Source organism: Ciona robusta, chromosome 4 (genome assembly GCF_009617815.1).
Source record: "Ciona robusta chromosome 4, ASM961781v2".
NCBI classification, from domain to species: Eukaryota; Metazoa; Chordata; class Ascidiacea; order Phlebobranchia; family Cionidae; genus Ciona; species Ciona robusta.
Window position 1 is genome coordinate 470,911 of NC_143238.1, and position 17,650 is coordinate 488,560.

At 34.6% G+C, this 17,650-nt stretch overlaps 2 protein-coding genes across 2 annotated transcripts; both read left to right on the forward strand.

Moving 5' to 3' along the window:
* Nucleotides 1–921: 921 nt before the first annotated feature.
* LOC149736263 (organic cation transporter protein-like) lies at nt 922–8,231 on the forward strand. The gene is made up of 12 exons (XM_089876959.1): nt 922–1,223; nt 1,410–1,492; nt 1,931–1,988; nt 3,690–3,859; nt 4,049–4,200; nt 4,544–4,712; nt 5,208–5,330; nt 6,342–6,476; nt 6,561–6,775; nt 7,094–7,202; nt 7,321–7,451; nt 7,623–8,231. The coding sequence occupies exons 1-12, from the start codon at nt 1,032–1,034 to the stop codon at nt 7,751–7,753; spliced, it is 1,668 nt and encodes a 555-aa protein (XP_089733085.1). The 5' UTR covers nt 922–1,031; the 3' UTR covers nt 7,754–8,231.
* Nucleotides 8,232–8,378: 147 nt separating this feature from the next.
* Nucleotides 8,379–17,470, forward strand: LOC149736264 (uncharacterized). The gene is made up of 17 exons (XM_089875994.1): nt 8,379–9,002; nt 9,204–9,358; nt 9,530–9,680; nt 10,008–10,239; nt 10,633–10,784; nt 11,271–11,394; nt 11,456–11,573; nt 11,745–11,941; nt 12,350–12,550; nt 14,498–14,641; nt 14,908–15,063; nt 15,216–15,320; nt 15,388–15,514; nt 16,106–16,280; nt 16,349–16,515; nt 16,581–16,741; nt 16,900–17,470. The coding sequence occupies exons 1-17, from the start codon at nt 8,942–8,944 to the stop codon at nt 17,210–17,212; spliced, it is 2,739 nt and encodes a 912-aa protein (XP_089732120.1). The 5' UTR covers nt 8,379–8,941; the 3' UTR covers nt 17,213–17,470.
* Nucleotides 17,471–17,650: the final 180 nt, after the last annotated feature.

A 17,650-nucleotide genomic window follows, 5' to 3' on the forward strand; every position in this document is an offset into this window, starting at 1 on the left:
TGCTGCTGAAGGACTGAAATGTATGTTTTTTGTTTAAAAAATTGGTATTGCTACACTGTTTTTCGTACAAGTCACTTTTCATAAATTATTTCGAAGTACAAATGACTGAACTTCGAATACATTTTCCTTATATCATAGTAGAGTGGGGGAAGATGAGACACCATTAGCACATAGTATTTAAATAGCCTGATCGTGTTTTAAACAATTAAGAACGGTCGTGACCATACAGCTTAATAATTGAATGAATGAATGAAATTTATTTCGTCTCTTCGGTCACGATAACAAAGAACAAGAGAGTTGACAAAAGCGAAAAGACGGGAAGTAATGATGAATGCGTCATGCATATCCGGCAAAATATTCCTAAACATCTACAATCACAACTTTGTTATACAAATCATTTATAGAACAAAGTATGTGTAAAATATTATTGAAACTTAAAAGTGTGTAATCAGCATTAGTAAATACACGGCCTACTATATCTCTAGTAGGCCGTGGTAAATAGGGAATCAGGTGTTTTTTATAAACTCAAAGCTGTGGTAACTCGTAGTCCCAAACGATGTGTAGCATAGGGAGAAGATGGGACATGCACTTTCCATTCTATTATTTCCTTCTATCCATAAAAAAGATGCTTCTTTGCGTGTTAAAATGTAGTTTTTTTGATTTTGTTTTAAATGGAAATCCCTGTTACAACTTACAACGTGTGTCATTGTTTTGCTACGCGACCATAAACCGCTTCAATCCCTATACATATTACACTCAAATTGCTTGCATAGAATATTTTCCCTCAGCAGTTTTTCAGTGCAAACATAATAAAGTACGTTATAGGCTACACATATATTTATTCGAACTAGATTAAACAGCAACCGTATTACGTTTGCATAACCACTAATTATATTTGCATTTCCTCGGTTAAACTTTCTTTTTTCGGTGCAGCTGAAGTAATATAATTATTCTAAAAAGAGGTAGCAAGTTGTCAGGTTGCTTGTGATTTATATATAAAATATGTTTAGGAGATTCAGTTCTTAGCTTAAATGGACAAAGAAAAAGCAATATCTTTTGACGGTGTTATCAAACACATTGGTTGGGGAAGGCATCAACAGTTATGGGTTCTGTATTCCATTTTACTTGGAATAATAACTTCTATACACATTTTATCTTCGATATTTATTGCATATCCCATTCCATATGTTTGCGAATCACCAATGGAAGAGTATGTTGCAAAGGTAAGACTTTTATTAAATATCTAAGTCCAAAGCACCAACCCAATTTATTTTATAACCAATAAAATAACACAAAAATACAGAATATAGTTGTTTCGTTTTAAATTTAAAAAGTCCCGTTTTTGTCAGAGTTCCGTCTCCCACACCGTATATCTATAATAGTTGTTGTTTTAAACATGGTTTTAACAGAATTGCAATCAGACAATTTGGAATACTTCAGCAACCTTCGAACAATTTAAGCTTGAAACCAATTCATTGGATCACTGCCACATGTAAGAATTTGTATAGAAAGTTTGTTACATCGCTTATAATGTTTCGGTAAAGCACACATGCTTGTCGCTGCTACCGTAGTGGGCGTAAAGGTCTTTGTACAAGGTATTTACCGGCATTTGCTCCAACCCAGCGTCGCTCAAGCCCAGTGGTCACTTTTTTTAGTCCACATTGCCAGGCTGGTTAAGACACTTTTTTTAAACTCTTCTGTAAATACCCATTTGAAAATAAACGAGAACAAATTTTACAGTATAATTCGAAAGTATTCACACGGCCCAATAAAGTGCGCGGCAAATGCAAGTATTGTTGGATATATATAGGCGTTATAATTTGGTGTAGAACGGATACAAATTTTATTAAATAGATGATAACAAATTTTTAGTTTTAATTTTTTAATTAGTTTTAGCATGCACCTTTCTACTATTATATGGACATTACAGGTTCAAAGCTACAGTGAACAGTGGAAGCATGAATTGTACAAATTGGGACATCTTAACGGTAATACCATGTGTATATCATGAATAACATTTAACAGAACTCTAGTAAGACTACATTCAACAAATATTATTTGTCGCTGATATATAGTAGGGTGGGGGAAGATGGGACACTTTGTCAGACAAGACTTTTTTTAATTTTTTTTTTTAAATTGATAATAACTATTGATAAGGTATTTATTTTTACTACAAATTGGGTATTACTACTCTGTTTTTGGCACAAGCCACTTCTTATAAATTACCACCAAGAGCAAATGACCAAATTTCGAATATATTTTCAAAATATTATCATTTTAATATATCAGTATCTTATAGTTGAAAACCTCCTGAGGTATAAATTACTAAATTAAAAGCAAATCTTTCAAAGTTTGGCTATGAAAACATACAAAACTACAATGTGGGGGAAGATGGGACTCTAAATTGAAATATATTTACATTAGTAGTATTCTGCAACTTGTAGTTAACCTACCGAGTTTAACAGACTGTGCTAGTTTCTTTGCCATGTAAACTTCATATATATAACGTTAAACCGATATTTTTTGTTGTTTTTATCTCAAATTAAAGTCATATTGACCCCTGTCGATTTTCTTCATGCTTAGCCTATATCTCAGTGTTTTTTTACAAAACTCAAACTATAGTTTTATAAGACAAAATCAAACTGTACGAAATATTCAAGGTTGTTTTATGAAGCTATGAAACTAGTTTAATCGTTCGCACACGCAAACTAAAAAAAATTTTCGGCTTTACTATGATTTAGTGAGCTTTAAAAATTAGCACCTTACTATTTCGCATTTTTCAACTGTTCAAAGTATACTGTTTTTATTTTACATACTTTTTTAATATTTAAAAACAGTAATCAGCTTTGACGGGCGTTTTTATAAAGTCGTGATATTACTGTCGAATAATTCTGTATAACCTTATTTTCCTGATTATCATTAAATGGGAGTCCGTAAATAGAAAATTAAAAAAAAGTTTTTTCTGACAAAGTGTCCCATCTTCCCCCACCCTACTATACAATATTTATTTGTTTATGTTCGAATATTACCCATTGTCGTTAAAAAATACCAATTGTTATGCAATAATATAATGTATAGGTATAACATGTTAAAAACTATAGCAGTAAGCCGGAGTGGGGCAAGAAAAAGATTGTTTAGACTTAATTTTCAAAGCGTACAGTATTATTTCGTGTTATTTACGTATATTCCCATTTATAAATACACTTTTTAATCAAAATTAACAAGGATTTTAAACTGTCCCATCTTATCCTGTGTGTTTTCGAATTTATAAAATTTCAATTGTTGTGCGGATCGCTAAATATAACTCCTCGTGTGTTTTATTATATTTTATTAAATTGTTGTCACTTTATAAAGGAATGATTGTACTAATTCCTGGTATTACCCAAAAATCGTCATCTATATTTTCACTTATTTTTTTGCACAAAAATAAAACTAGTTTTATAAAACAAAACCAAACTGCGTACGAAATATTCAAGTTTTTTTTTATGAAGCTATGGAAATATCGCCCGGTCAGTTCAACGGTTGAAACAAGTATATCACGATACCAGTTATAGCCTTTTCCGATTTCATCCTGACTGTGCTTAAGAAACAAAGGGCCTTTCAGCGGGCATGCTGTGTCGACTTTGACAATATGTGCTTAGGTGTCCTATCTTCCCCCATTGTACTATATATTTATTTAATTTACGCAGATTGAAAAATGCACAACACATCGTTTCATTTCTGATGGCTCTGTTTCCACCTCAATCGTTATGAACTTTAATATTACTTGCGATCGTTCTTGGATAAATTACATGCTTCAGTCTATGTTTATGGTGGGTGTGTTCTTTAACGGAATGATATTTGGAAAACTAGCAGATATGTAAGTTAAAAAATAAAACTCTATTGTATGTTATTGGCCGCATATGTACGATAACTTTCCAAAAAATTTAGTAATGTGTTGTGTTTCTTCTGTGTGTGAAAACAAACACATAAAACTTGTGCCAAAATACAAAAAAAGGGAATGAGATTTGGTATTTTTTGTTTATTCTGTTCCATTCTTGTTTTTTAGGTTTGGTCGAAGAACGATTCTTTTGCTTATGGGTTGTTCTACCATGTTGCTATCATTTTTAACAGCAGCAGTTGGAAACCTGATATTATATACTATCATGCGTAGTGTTATGGGCGTATTCTGCCTAACACTAAGCATATCATACGTTCTTAGTAAGTGATTGCTGAGTATATCAATTTTCCTTAATTTGAAAAATAGCTATAGCATGTTTCTGGTCAAGTCACAACGCTGGTGCCGTTGTGTATGTCCTTTAATCGGCAAGACAATTAACGACAACTGCTCCAGCCGCCCATAAAGTTATATATGTGGTAACTCGTGCATGAGCGGCACGATGTGTATCAAAGAGCACACCCATAGAATATTGACCATCATTCCCCCACCACATACATTTATATTGTATTTGTTAATGAAAAGACTATGTATACCAATACAGAGCTGCCGTATATGCCAACTAAACATGCAATTTTTAATACATCACGTTATTTGCGTTTTCAGCATCCGAGTGTGTTCTTCCGCGTTATCGATCCTTTAGTGTCCAAATGGGAAGCATGGGCTTCTCTGTCGGCACCGCAATTTTCGCAGTGATTGCTTACTTTATCAGAGATTGGGTTTCCTTACAAATTGCCATTTCAGTTTTATCTCTCATCAACTTGATAATTTGGTGGTATGAGCTCTGTGTATTATATATACCCTTTACTATATTGTTACGCTATATGGCTAGACTTAAATGTGAATATTTGATTTAAAACTGCAAATATATACATCCAACTGCTAAATCAGTTTACACGAATTGGTGGTTTCCGCACTCAAGCGTATGTTCATACACTTTTTTCAATTTCTTATAATATAATAATATAATAGGGCTAGGGAAGATGTGACACCTTTTCGTTTTATTATCTCGTCCCATTTGGTAGTAAACAAAGAATACTCAAAGAAATACAAAACCGTATCCTTATTACGAATCCTATAGACCGTTGTTAATCGTTTAAAACATGATCACAATATTTGCAAATTATGTGCTAAATGCATCCCGTCTTCCCCCACCCTACTATATATACTTGGTCTATTTGCCCATTCAAAAAGTTTAACCCTCTTGTTCATCAAAAGGTTATATTTCGACCCACCACAGCCCCATTTAGTAATTTTTACGTATACACAGGCTTTTTGACGAATCACCACGTTGGCTTATTTCCAAAGGTCGATATGATGAAGCTCTCAAAATCTTGTTTAAAATTGCGAAGGTTAACAAAGCTAACGACGAAGCAATGTGTGTTCTTAACAGGTTGGAAATGTTAACAGCAATAAATTGCTTTATTTTTATGAACGTTCCTTTTGATCTTTATGACTCCGGTCACACTAAATATTTGATTCAAGCCTTATTAACATTTACCATTTTATGACGGTTATCATTTTAATGACAAGCGAATTTCTGCAAGTTCAGCACTGGTTTTACCTGTTAAGCAAATATGCCCTTTAACAATGGTTTCCAAACATGTTTGTCATATAGGCTGACGAACTAAGACATTCGTTGTCATATATTATAGTGATCTTCATTATCGTGATCAAAAAGATAAATTGATTTATCCTCGAGTGAGGACAGCAACGGCACAGAACGCTAATGAGTTTCCACTTGTGTGTTATTTGTCGGTGTTTGTTGGGCACGAAGTGGCAATCGGATTTTTTTGTTGGATAGTTGTTCTTGTTATTGGTTGATAATTTCTGCACATTTCGATTACCTATGTCTCTTATATCTCAATCACCCACGAAGTTTTGGTAACTTGCAAGTTGGCACGAGGTGTATGAAACAAAACATCTGTGTTATAACGACTGTTGTTTTCCTGCCACGCGACGATAAAACATGTTATACATTTATTCAGCCACTAATAATTAACAGTTTTTTCGACAGTTAAGTACAAAGTGGTATTTTAAAACATAATTAATTTTAAAATTGTAATTGCAAGAATTTGTAATATTTTCAGTTGAGCTTAGTATACAGTAGGATGGGGGAAGATGGGACACTTTTTAACTCTATTTTCTCGTTCCATTTAGTAGTAAACAAAGAACATTCAAAGAAATATGAAACTATGTCCTCATGACTCTCATAGACCATTACATTGTTAATTGTTTAAAATACGATCAGAATATTTGGATATTATGTGCTAAAGATGTCCCATCTTCCCCCACCCTACTATATTATACATGTTTTCTTTTACAAAAAGTCAATTATTGAGTAAATAACATTTAGGAACTTAAGCAACTAAACCTCGTGTAAGTGTTCGTGGTGTTTTAACAGATACGAAGCATGCTTGGTGGAAATGCCCGCTGAAAACCTTAAACATCCTGGAAATGTCACTGAAAAGTTTGGAATGTGGCACACATTGAAATATTCGGGGCTACGATTGCAGACCATAGTTTTGTCTTATGCTTGGTAAGATTTTTTTTGCTTGAAATGTGAAGGAGTACGTCGACATATTAAAGTATCTGGTTTCATTAGAAAATGGTTTATTTTAAGGTTTGTAACCTCTTGTGTATTCTATGGAATGACACTCAACGTTGCAAGAATCGGTGGTAACATATATTTTAACACGATGATCATGGGTGGCATGGGTATTCCATCAGCATTTATAGCAACGATACTTTGCAACAAGATTGGTCGATGTGTTGTCATTTACACGTCATTCCTGCTTTGCGGAATATTCTGCATCGCAATGTATTTTATACCCGACGGTAACTAATCAACTAAACGTATATTTTGTGATTGTGTCGTGATATATTTGTGCCGGGCGCTATTGCGCATGCGCCGTGACGTCACTATCCAAGCAAATAAGGTCGAATGAAACATAAAGCGAGACCTATTAAATATGGTCGGGGGCAAAATATTACTACGACTGTTCCAAATTCAACCACCATCTCCAATATATCACGATACCGACTTTGTAGCTGTTAACGACTCGTCACCCTTAAAATAGTTCACATTTAAACGTTTTAATGTTCCAAATTTCTGTTGTATTAAGAAATTGAATATTATATGATTTTTTTCTATAGAACTAAAAGGTTTGTCACTGACTGTCTTTCTATTTGGCCGGGTGTTCAGTCTTGTACCATTTTGCACCTTATTCTTGTACACCATCGAACTTTACCCAACATTGATGAGGTAAATTTTAGTCCAGGATGTCACCGCATGTAGGAAATGTTTTGCAATAACGAATGCGTATTTCGTTTCTTTATCAGTCTATAATAATTTCACGAACTATTATAATTTTTGTTTTCAGAGCAACCGCATCAAACTATGGAAGCGCACTCGCCCGCATCGGTGCAATAGTTGCTCCCGCTATATCTGGTTTATATATTGTACATCCGTCCTTACCATATGTAACATTTGGTGTGTTGTCATTGCTAGCAGGTATGTGCTGTTTTACAATAAGAAAATGTGTAACAGAGGCTCTGCACCCAATAAGTTTAATAAAGCTCCACACTGCCACCATACGAGCATGTGTGTCCTAGAGCCCGACACCTGTTTATACAAACTGACCCTCATACTGACATAATCAAATATTGATATATCTTTTCAAAGGTATTCTGATGATGCTTCTACCTGAGAGCAGAAAAGCTCGAATGTTTGAATCAATGGAAGAAGCTAACGAGTTCGCTAATCTAAACGCTGGTCCTTTGCGGCGAATCTGCATGACCAAGCATTTAAAATAAATCATCTCAATCGGTGTTTCGGACATGTACGCTATTCTTTTTTAATGTGAAGTTTAATTTAAACTTATTCAACATTAAATACTGATGAATCGAAATTGTTCTCGTTTGTGAGTTCCCAACTTGCCCGGACAAGCAGCACTTTCACACCTTTATATAACTTGCAATTCGGACATAAAGTAGAACAATTCAGTTTGTGCAAAGTTATAATTAGATACGTGAGCCAACTGTGTAAAAAACTTCTTTAGAGCCGTTGTCGCAAAATGCGCATGCTGCAATAAAAGTTGAGATCTCCTAATATCGAATTACATAACGCAATATCAATTAATGTAGGATCTTATTGTTGAGACGCTTTATTGTGCATAAGAAACAAATACAAGTTTGTTTAACAGCAAGGCGTAAGTATTGGTTTTAACTGTAAAGCCTTCTATTCATTTTAAAGTGGGTACAGGCTATATATATCATTTTGAACTGCACAAGTTCTACAACCGAATGAGTTGTTCTGGAATAAAAGTAACCCTTAGAAATCAAATTGATTATCGTTTTTCGAAAATAGAAGAGGAAATATTACCTAAAATTTTATCTAGATTTGTCTTGTCTGCCCAAACTCTAAATGCTTTTCCAGTTTAGGCATCCATAACATGATCGTTAATAATTCTTCGATTAAGGTTGTATAAATAGAAACTTCCCAATGCCTGTTTACAAGCGAATTCTGCCGCTTTTATTGGTTCTCTTTAGAGCTTTTATGTAGAATTTTATGTACACATATCTAAAGCTGAAGACAGGTTTGGGTATCTGCGCGATCACCAAAGGTTTTTTTACGAGAGAACATCCAACATTTATCGCTATTGAAGGCCGGCGAAACGTTTTATAGCAGACGTTTAAATACTTATAGCACTAAATATGACAAAGGCTATATTCTTTAGCACCGAGGATTAATTTATAATGTTTTTGAAGTTGCCTTTAATAAATTCCAAGAAACCAGTTAATCACAATTGTCGCGGCGGAGGTCCATGTTTGCTTTACGGTTTCCAGCAAAGTATACGCCATTAAATGGCAATGTATATATGCCCATGAAACTACAACGGTCAAATCAAGTGAACAGAAAGCAAATATAACATAAAACTTGCAGGTAAAGCATCATTCATGGTTTAGATATCATTATAACTTGCATAAGCAGCCGATCGTCCTATGAAACAAGGAACCAAAATGTGGCATCTGTTGTGTGCGATCATATGCTTGTTACATGCACGTAAGTACTGTGTTGTTTACTGGATAAATACATAACAAATAATTTATATTCGCATGACTGCAACTCAGACGAGTGGTAACACATGGTGTACTATATAAAAGAAAGGTGTGTGTCTTGTTGCAACTTTGTTATTGATTATTTTTGATGAACTCTCGATTTTGACTAAGCTTAAGTGAACACCAGTTTGATTTCTTGTGGCAGCACAACTTTCAGAATGTTTGGCTCAATCGGATTTGAACTACATCGGGGAAAATTTGAATGTGCAGTTTAACGTGATCAATAATTTAAATGGAAATAATGAAAACTTCAACGCTGAAGTACTTTTGCATAACACTGGACCGTCAGTTATAAATAAGGTATGCTATGTACTGATGTATACGTATATATTTAACGCAAATAAACCTTATGTTTTAAAACATCTTGCATGCTATAACGTTGAAAACAGGGACAATTGATTCTCCGTAAAAAAACGATGTTTCAATATTTAATATTCAAATCTTTCCTAATACATTTGTTGTATGTTTTAGGATTCATGGGAAATATTCTTCTATAGTTTGTACATGATAGAACCAGATCACTTACCAAATATTACGGGTTACGAAATCCCTCAAACAGGACTCACGTTTTATCACGTGAATGGAATTCTGTTTAAATTTAGCCCTTCCGCTAATTTTAAAAGTAAGTAGTTAGGTTTAACTCCACCAGTCGTTAAGTCGTTATTACTGTTTGATAATTATAATAAAGCCGGGTGGGAAAATATGCGACACTTTTACCACATATTATCCAAGTATCCTGATCGTGTTTTAAACCGGTAATAACGATATATGGAAGTATAGATCGGTATGGTTTTATAATTCATTGAATGATCTTTCTTTACTATCAAGTGGAACGAGAAAAAAAGAGGTAAAAGATGTCCCATCTTACCCCACCATACTATATGATGTTGGTTTATGTCATCGTTAAAATAAAAATTAACTCTTTGCTACAACACTATCTGTTTTACAGGTCTTCAGCCTGGCGCTACTTTAACTGTCAATCTGGTGATTCAATATTGGAGCGTATCTAGAACTGATCACATGCCCCGCTGGTATGTTGCTTCTCAAGGTTTTTTACCAGTGATGTTAAAATCAACGGAAAGTGATTCGGAGTTCGTTGGTAGCTTTGATACAAAAGATAAATACAAGAGATATGCTGATGACAGATACCACCCATTTTCCGGAGAAGATAGATACGCAAGGTAAGCCGCTGACAGAAATTAACTACAGCTTTCCTACGGCTTATAATATAACTATAATTTGGCAAGCACTCAAAATTAACATCTTATTATTTCGCATTTTTTTACGTGTTAAAAACTAATATTTCTATTTAACATATTTTTAACCAGTTACTGGCTTTGACGCGAGCTTAATAAAGTCGTGATAATACTGTCGAATAATTTTGTAACAGTTTTTTTTCTGATTATATTAAATGGAGGGTCCGTAAAATGAAAATTAAAACAAATCTCGTCTGCCAAACTGTCCCATCTTTCCCCACACTTCTAAATGATCAACTGCGAGTTTTGAACCGCATTTATTTTACATAGTAAGAATTATATATAACCATATTAAGGCATATAGTTTGATTAAATCAGATTAAGCTCCATGAACCACGAAGCAACACCAAAGCCAATTATACCAACACCAACCGAAATTACGGTGGAAAACGCAGATACGTTGGTCGATAATACTTGGAAAATAAATTGTCTTGAACCATCCTATCAAAAAGAATGTCAACTTTTATCGGGTATTTTTAATTTACATTGTTTTAGATTGGTATGAGTTTTTGAGTTTTACATCATTAAAATGTTGCTTTGCATATTTTGTGAATGTACTGCATATTAATTACGAAATTAACGTCTATAAGTAAATGCTGCTTGCTTTTAACCATATATGTTTAATGCTTGCCGCTGCTACCATTGTGAGCGGGACAACTCTAAATACCACAATACAGCACAGCAAATACACGTGTGGCATAAAGAGCACATACAGCACATACACAGGTGTTCGCGTGTATGTGCTCTGTATATGCTTCATATAACATGATGTTCGTGTATATATGCTGTATATGTGCTGTATATTCTGTATTGTGGTATTTAGAGTTGTGAGCGTAGCAAGACAATTAGCGGTAATTGCTCCGACACAGTGGTCACTAATGGGCTGCCCGAATTTTCCGCAATACAGAAAACATATGATTCATAGGTACTGGTACTGACTCTATTTTATACCATAGATTTCTTTAAGATCAATATACAAGATACAGTAATAACTGAAAAGGTCATAACAGTACGAAATCAAAATGTTGCAGTCGACGAAGCTTTGTACACCGAAGAAGCGTATGCACTGACCATAGGAAGGTATATACAGTTTTTAGTTATAAACAAAATGCACACTAAGTGTGACCCGTGACTTTTGCAGTGGTTTAATTATCATTGAAGCTCCAGATTCAAGCGGAATATTTTATGCAAGTCAATCGTTAAAATCATTAACAAAGAAAAATGGAGACTCATTCACAATAAAACAAGCTTCAATTAAGGTAATGCTATTATAAATAAATTGTATTTTAAATTCAACTTACGATACCTATTTTTACTTTAAATATTTGTTTGATTCGTTCAAAGACTGCATTATATCGGCTACACGAATGTACATAATTAGTGACATTCATACACAGTTTGATTCATCGATTTATTTTTTTACTTGCCAGGATGCCCCTCGGTTCCAATACCGTGGTATGCATATTGATGTGGCAAGAAACTTCGTCCAAAAATCGGACTTATTAAATTTGATTAAAGTTATGGGAATGTATAAGCTGAATAACTTACATTTACATCTGACTGACGATGAAGGATGGCGAATTCAAATGGAGTGGTGCCCGGAACTTACGTCGATAGGTGCTAGAAGGTATGATAATGTTATGAAATAAGCTACACGTTAATAAGGAGATGTTGTTTTAACTCACCAATAAATTTCATTCATTCAAATGTCCAATGAATAAATGAATGTAACTTGCTTTATCCTCGCGTGGCAGGAAAAAAACAGTCGTTATAACAGCGGTTGTTTTATACACCCTGTACCAGCTTATACGTGTTACTATGCTGTATGTTTCTTTGTGGGTGATTATTTTCTTTTACAAATGGTACTGTACGCGATAAATGATTTCGACGTAGGTATAGTAGACTCATTCTTCGTGTCCACGAACAAGGTGTCAAAAAAACGATGATATGAAAAATATTTTGCTCTAACAACTTTTTTATATTTTTACCATACTCCAAGATGTACATGATCGAAGTGTACATTATGTTTCTTTAGAGTGCACGATGTAAATGAAACAGAGGGGATTATTCCACAATTAGGGTCCGGGCCTTTCAACGACACAAGTGGAAGTGGGTTTTATTCGAAAAATGAATACATAGAAATCTTAATGGAAGCAGAAAAGAATCATATAAGGGTGATTCCTGAGATAGATCTACCAGGCCACGCGCATGCAGCGATTAAATCGAATTTACAATAGTAAGTAATTGAAATACGTCCAGTTTTGCACTTACTAGTATTTATGCCAGTCAATTAAATCCTATATTATCCCAACCCAAAAAGAAAAATGATTAAATGGGTTGCAAGAACCACGTATCCTCAAATTACGAGGCGAGCCGGACTAACACTGATCGGCGTCGATCTAACTCTATAGTCCAAGTTATAGGGCATATCAAATGGTTTGTCCAAATGATAAGCCATATCAAAAGATCCAATGCGTGAGCACGGTATAAACTAATTAGCATAGTATTAATTAATCATTTTACTACAACGGTCGACTGAAATCGATCAAAAACAAATCAGAAGTAACAAACAAAGCGGGTTTCAGTCGCCATTGGTGACTGTGGAGCAGTAGGTAGAATGCATTTATACATGTATTATAACACATAAAATTTATGATGTATGAGGAGTAAAGAATTGGTAATAAATGTGTGTAAATACGCTTTGTGCAACTCTGACATCTAAACTTACACTAGTTAACCTTGTCGTCGCTTAAAATCGTTTGTTTTCGTGAATTTGGACAAACCGTAATCACGCAGTAATTATAATTAACGTTAGAAGTTAATATTATTCATATAGTGACGACTGCATAATGGTTTATTGCGAGTGGTAAACTAAGAGGGCGAGTAAACACGAGACGCGATATTTATACGAAAGACAATATGAAAAGGCACTCGCTCCGGCGCACACACACGTAACGGCGGTCACACGCTAATTATGCGGTTTTAAATCTGAAAATTTGGTCTAAAATTTATAAATATATATTATGATTTGATTTCAATCAAGAGATTAAAGAATAAATGTTAGAATTAGAATTGAGATAAGTGCGGAAAAAAAGTTGCGCAAAAAACATCAACAACAAGAGATCAAAGATCTAATGCGTAAGCACGTCATATACTAATAAGTATAGCATTAATTAACCCTTTTACTACAAACGTCGACTAAGCTCGATCAAAAACTCTTAATGCGTCCCCACTTAAATGAAAATAGTTTGATTCAGGCGCAAATCGATGTGAGGATTCCTCATCCCACCAACACGTTTCAATCCCAAATTCCCAAACAGTATAAACGATGTCTCGACAAACCTGAGAACCGAAACTATTGGCCTACCGGTTATGGCGCCCGATTTAAAGCCTAATGTACTGGGTTCGATCCTCGCATGCCGGTATATTTATTTTAGATTTATTTTCTTTTAATAGAGACTAATACTATATACACTTTTTATTTATATTTGCACACTAACGTAAACAAAGCCAAAAGTTACCGATTACTGTGTTACCAACGAGTTCCCGATGCATAGCAGTTTACTTGACTCGCAGCGTTACAATCATTAATTACTCAATAATTGGACAATTTTACACACTTATATGGTTTATAACACTGAGCTTAGGTAGAGAAAATATATCGAATGTAATCGTTAATTACTGGCTAATTAGGCGATCATATGCAGTATCGTTTATTAAACTATATGCTTAGTTTAAATTACTTTATAGAGCACAACCATTTAATTAAAGTTTAGAATGCATTTTAAATTTGACTTGATCAAACAGTAAATTAATCGATAATTAATCGCTAATTAAAAAACAACAACAACAAGAACAACTGTTCCACGAAAAAGGATCTATATGACCACAAACGTGCTCAACAACGTGCTTAACAAAAATTATACACAAAGTTGAAAAGTGTGGTAACTTGTAAGCAGAATACGCGTGTAAGTGCAATACCGGTGTCGTGGCACCGGTCGCACAAAGGACTTAAAACGGGCTTTCCGGGTGTTGAGGTAATGGGCCAATCTAGCTTAAATCCCATGCAGGTCCTTGACAAGGACTTTACCCATAGAGAATAATAAAAATAAATTACGAGGCGAGCTCTCGACTTGCTCCAGTGCCTTTCAAAAACCAATAAATGTGTAATACGGTGTTGCAGCTACAAACGGTTGCTAAGCGAAGGTGAAAATCAAGAGGTAGCGGAAGATTCCTTAATTTCGGACTTACAAGACAAATCTAAATATTTATCTGTTCAAATGTTTACTGACAACACGGTTAACCCTTGCATACCAGGAACTTACACGTAAGTTATGTTTTACACTGTATATGATAAACCACTTTTAAGCTATAGGTGTCGTAAAAGCGGGCCAGGCTCTATGTATTTCACCAATTAAAAATATTAAATAGAAAAAACAGTTTTGTAAAATTCTGGGATTTTTAAAAGTTAGTGTGTCGCAAACAAATTTGGAAAACCCAAAAATGCCTAAAAATTATGAGAACTACTACTATATGATTGGATAAAGTATGTAAAACCACCTGTCATGTGTAGGCAAGCCACTTTTTGTTTAGGTTTATAAGGAAAGTTGTTAAAGAACTTGTGGATCTTCATAATGGAGTACAGAATTTGACCGTGTTCCACTTGGGTGGCGACGAAGTGGTTGATGCGTGGACAGAATCAGAGAAATGTCGACAATTTTTAAATGTTACTACTAGTTTTCCGTCAAGGTAAGCATGTCTATACAGGGAACAGCTCTTTTATAAAGGGACACGTGTCTTTCTTTATGAAACATCATGTATTGTAGACAAACTATACAAAAGTTTCCTATCGCGTTCATGTGTTGGAATATGGAACAATTTAATTTTATCTTATCCCGTAGTGTTAGTGACCTGATGGAGTATTTCATAAAAGTGGCGAGCTACTCTGTTTTGAATGCGACAAGTAATAATCTGAAGTTGGGGTTTTGGGAAGATGGTGTACTTGGGTGAGTATTATTTATTTATATGGTATAATTATAAAGTATTTTATTATTTGTTGTATATCTATTTTAGGGAAGGCGATGAACCATATACTAAACCAGATATATCTGATGATGATGTTATAGCGTACGCGTGGCAAAACATATGGGAATGGGGTGTTGCTAACCGAGCGTATAAGCTCGCGAATGCCGGATATAAGGTACTTTATTAGACTAAATAAAGTTAACAAACTTAAAATTTACCCAAAAACTGTTGAGCGTTTACCTTTAACATTGAAGCACCCAGTTATAGGTTTTACGCGGATATGGCGTTTAATCTTTGACTTTCATGGTGCAAATTTCGGGTTACACTCTTGCATTAAAAAATACTGCTGCGCTTGCGATAAACGAAACGTCAATGAGCATTTGATTTTCACAATATAATGCTAATATTAGGAGTGCGTGGAGGCAGACTTTAGAAGTGACAGGACTATTGTAATTTTTTTGTAAAATACCAAAATCAAATATATAGTGGGTTGGGAGAAGATGGGACACCTTTAGCACATAATATCGAAGTATCCTGATCGTGTTTTAAACAGTTAACTACAGTCTATGGTAGTCCTGAGGATACGGTTTTATAATTATTTGAATGTTCTTTGTTTACTGATAAATGGGACGAGAAAATACAGTTAAAGGATGTCCCGTCTTTCCTCGCCCTACTGTATAATGTCTCATTATTATTTAGAATTTGACTTTGTAAATCTATTTGTCTGTACACAACTGTCTAAATTACTTTAATTATATTTTCCCAGGTGGTTCTTTCTCAAGCAACTCATTTGTATTTTGACATGCCAAATGAACCTGATCCGGAAGAACGAGGACTTTACTGGGCATCAAGATTTACTGACAGTTTCAAAACGTTCGGATTCATGCCAGATTCTGTTTACGACAATGTTGATGTAAAACGTAGTGGAGAATCATACACAAGTATGAAGTTTTACTACATTTAATTTGTATAAGTCAAATTATTTTTAAAATGTTTTATTTTTGAACAGAGTCAGAGCTTTGTCAAACAGATGGCGCGTGTACGCCTTTAGATAAGCCAGAAAACATACTGGGAATGCAAGGACAACTGTTCTCCGAGACTGTCAGGACGAAACAAGATTTGGAATATATGATATATCCTAGAATAATAGCTTTAGCTGAACGTGCCTGGCATAAGGTAATATTAAATAATGATTGTTCAGCTCAACAATATAGATTTTAAAAATTGTTTTTGTTTATCAGGGTGCTTGGGAAGCTACAGCTGGTGCGGGTGGCAACATGGACTTACGCGATAAAGATTGGTCTGAATTTGCTGCAGCAGTAGGAACAAAGGAATTAAATAGACTGCATGACCTTGGTATCGAATACCGAATTCCATTACCAGGAATCAAACAAATGATTAGGTATTACGTCGCGTGTGTATTCTTTCTTTTCTGCAGACACCTAGTTCTTCAAAATGCGGTGCACTTTATGCAGCATATTTCACATACTGCGAAAATGATAAACAATACGAATCCACTCTTAATAATTCTTTTATCTTAAGGAAAATTTAATTTTACAGTGCAAACGAAACTGGTCCAACCATTACATGTGAGTTTCCTGGGTTAGAAATTGCTTATCGAGAAGTTGGTGCTGACCAATGGAGAACATCTGTGTGTTGGAGCATACTTCCACTTGCAGTCAACAAAGATTATGAATTTAAAACTGTTTCATTTGGAAGGGAGAGTCGCACCATGAAAGCCACGATACAAATGATAAACCCACCAACCGCGCAGACAACTACTAGTGGTTATCAACGTGTGCTCGGTTTGTCTCGCCTGTACTGCATCTGGTTTTCATTTCTGTCTTACTCTCTCATCATTAACATGACTTAAAACTTCTCTCACTTATATAACAATGTATGCTGTACCTATAACACCATATAGGCATATACGCACTCGCTGTATTATATACACATGCTTTATGTTTAAATCATTTACGTCGTTTACCCTCAAAGTTAGTACGGCGTTCTCGGCGGAATGTCTTACTGCATTTTACTGCACGTTTATTAGTTTTATGCACCGCAATATTTTAAGCATACAGTCTTTCTAAATAATTGGAATTTTCAAACGAAAAAACATAGACTGGAACAAGTGTAATTTATCGTAAATATCGGTAAAGAGAATTAAGAATAATCACTAAATAATTTCGGCTTACTGCTTTAAAACGTTCAATTCATTTGCAGTTTGTACACTATATATATAAGTCTTAATACTTTTCGCCCATATGTCAACTCAAAATAAGCACCCAAGGCGTATATGGATATCGTCCGC

Bases quoted from the DNA above. Each gene is read 5' to 3' on its own strand.
- LOC149736263 (XM_089876959.1), top strand. From the start codon at position 1,032: ATGGACAAAGAAAAAGCAATATCTTTTGACGGTGTTATCAAACACATT. The intron at 3,860-4,048 runs GTAAGTTAAAAA...CTTGTTTTTTAG, and splicing joins TTTGGAAAACTAGCAGATAT to GTTTGGTCGAAGAACGATTC. The intron at 5,331-6,341 runs GTTGGAAATGTT...GTGTTTTAACAG, and splicing joins GCAATGTGTGTTCTTAACAG to ATACGAAGCATGCTTGGTGG.
- LOC149736264 (XM_089875994.1), top strand. From the start codon at position 8,942: ATGAAACAAGGAACCAAAATGTGGCATCTGTTGTGTGCGATCATATGC. The intron at 11,395-11,455 runs GTATATACAGTT...TGACTTTTGCAG, and splicing joins TATGCACTGACCATAGGAAG to TGGTTTAATTATCATTGAAG. The intron at 15,515-16,105 runs GTACTTTATTAG...ATATTTTCCCAG, and splicing joins TCGCGAATGCCGGATATAAG to GTGGTTCTTTCTCAAGCAAC.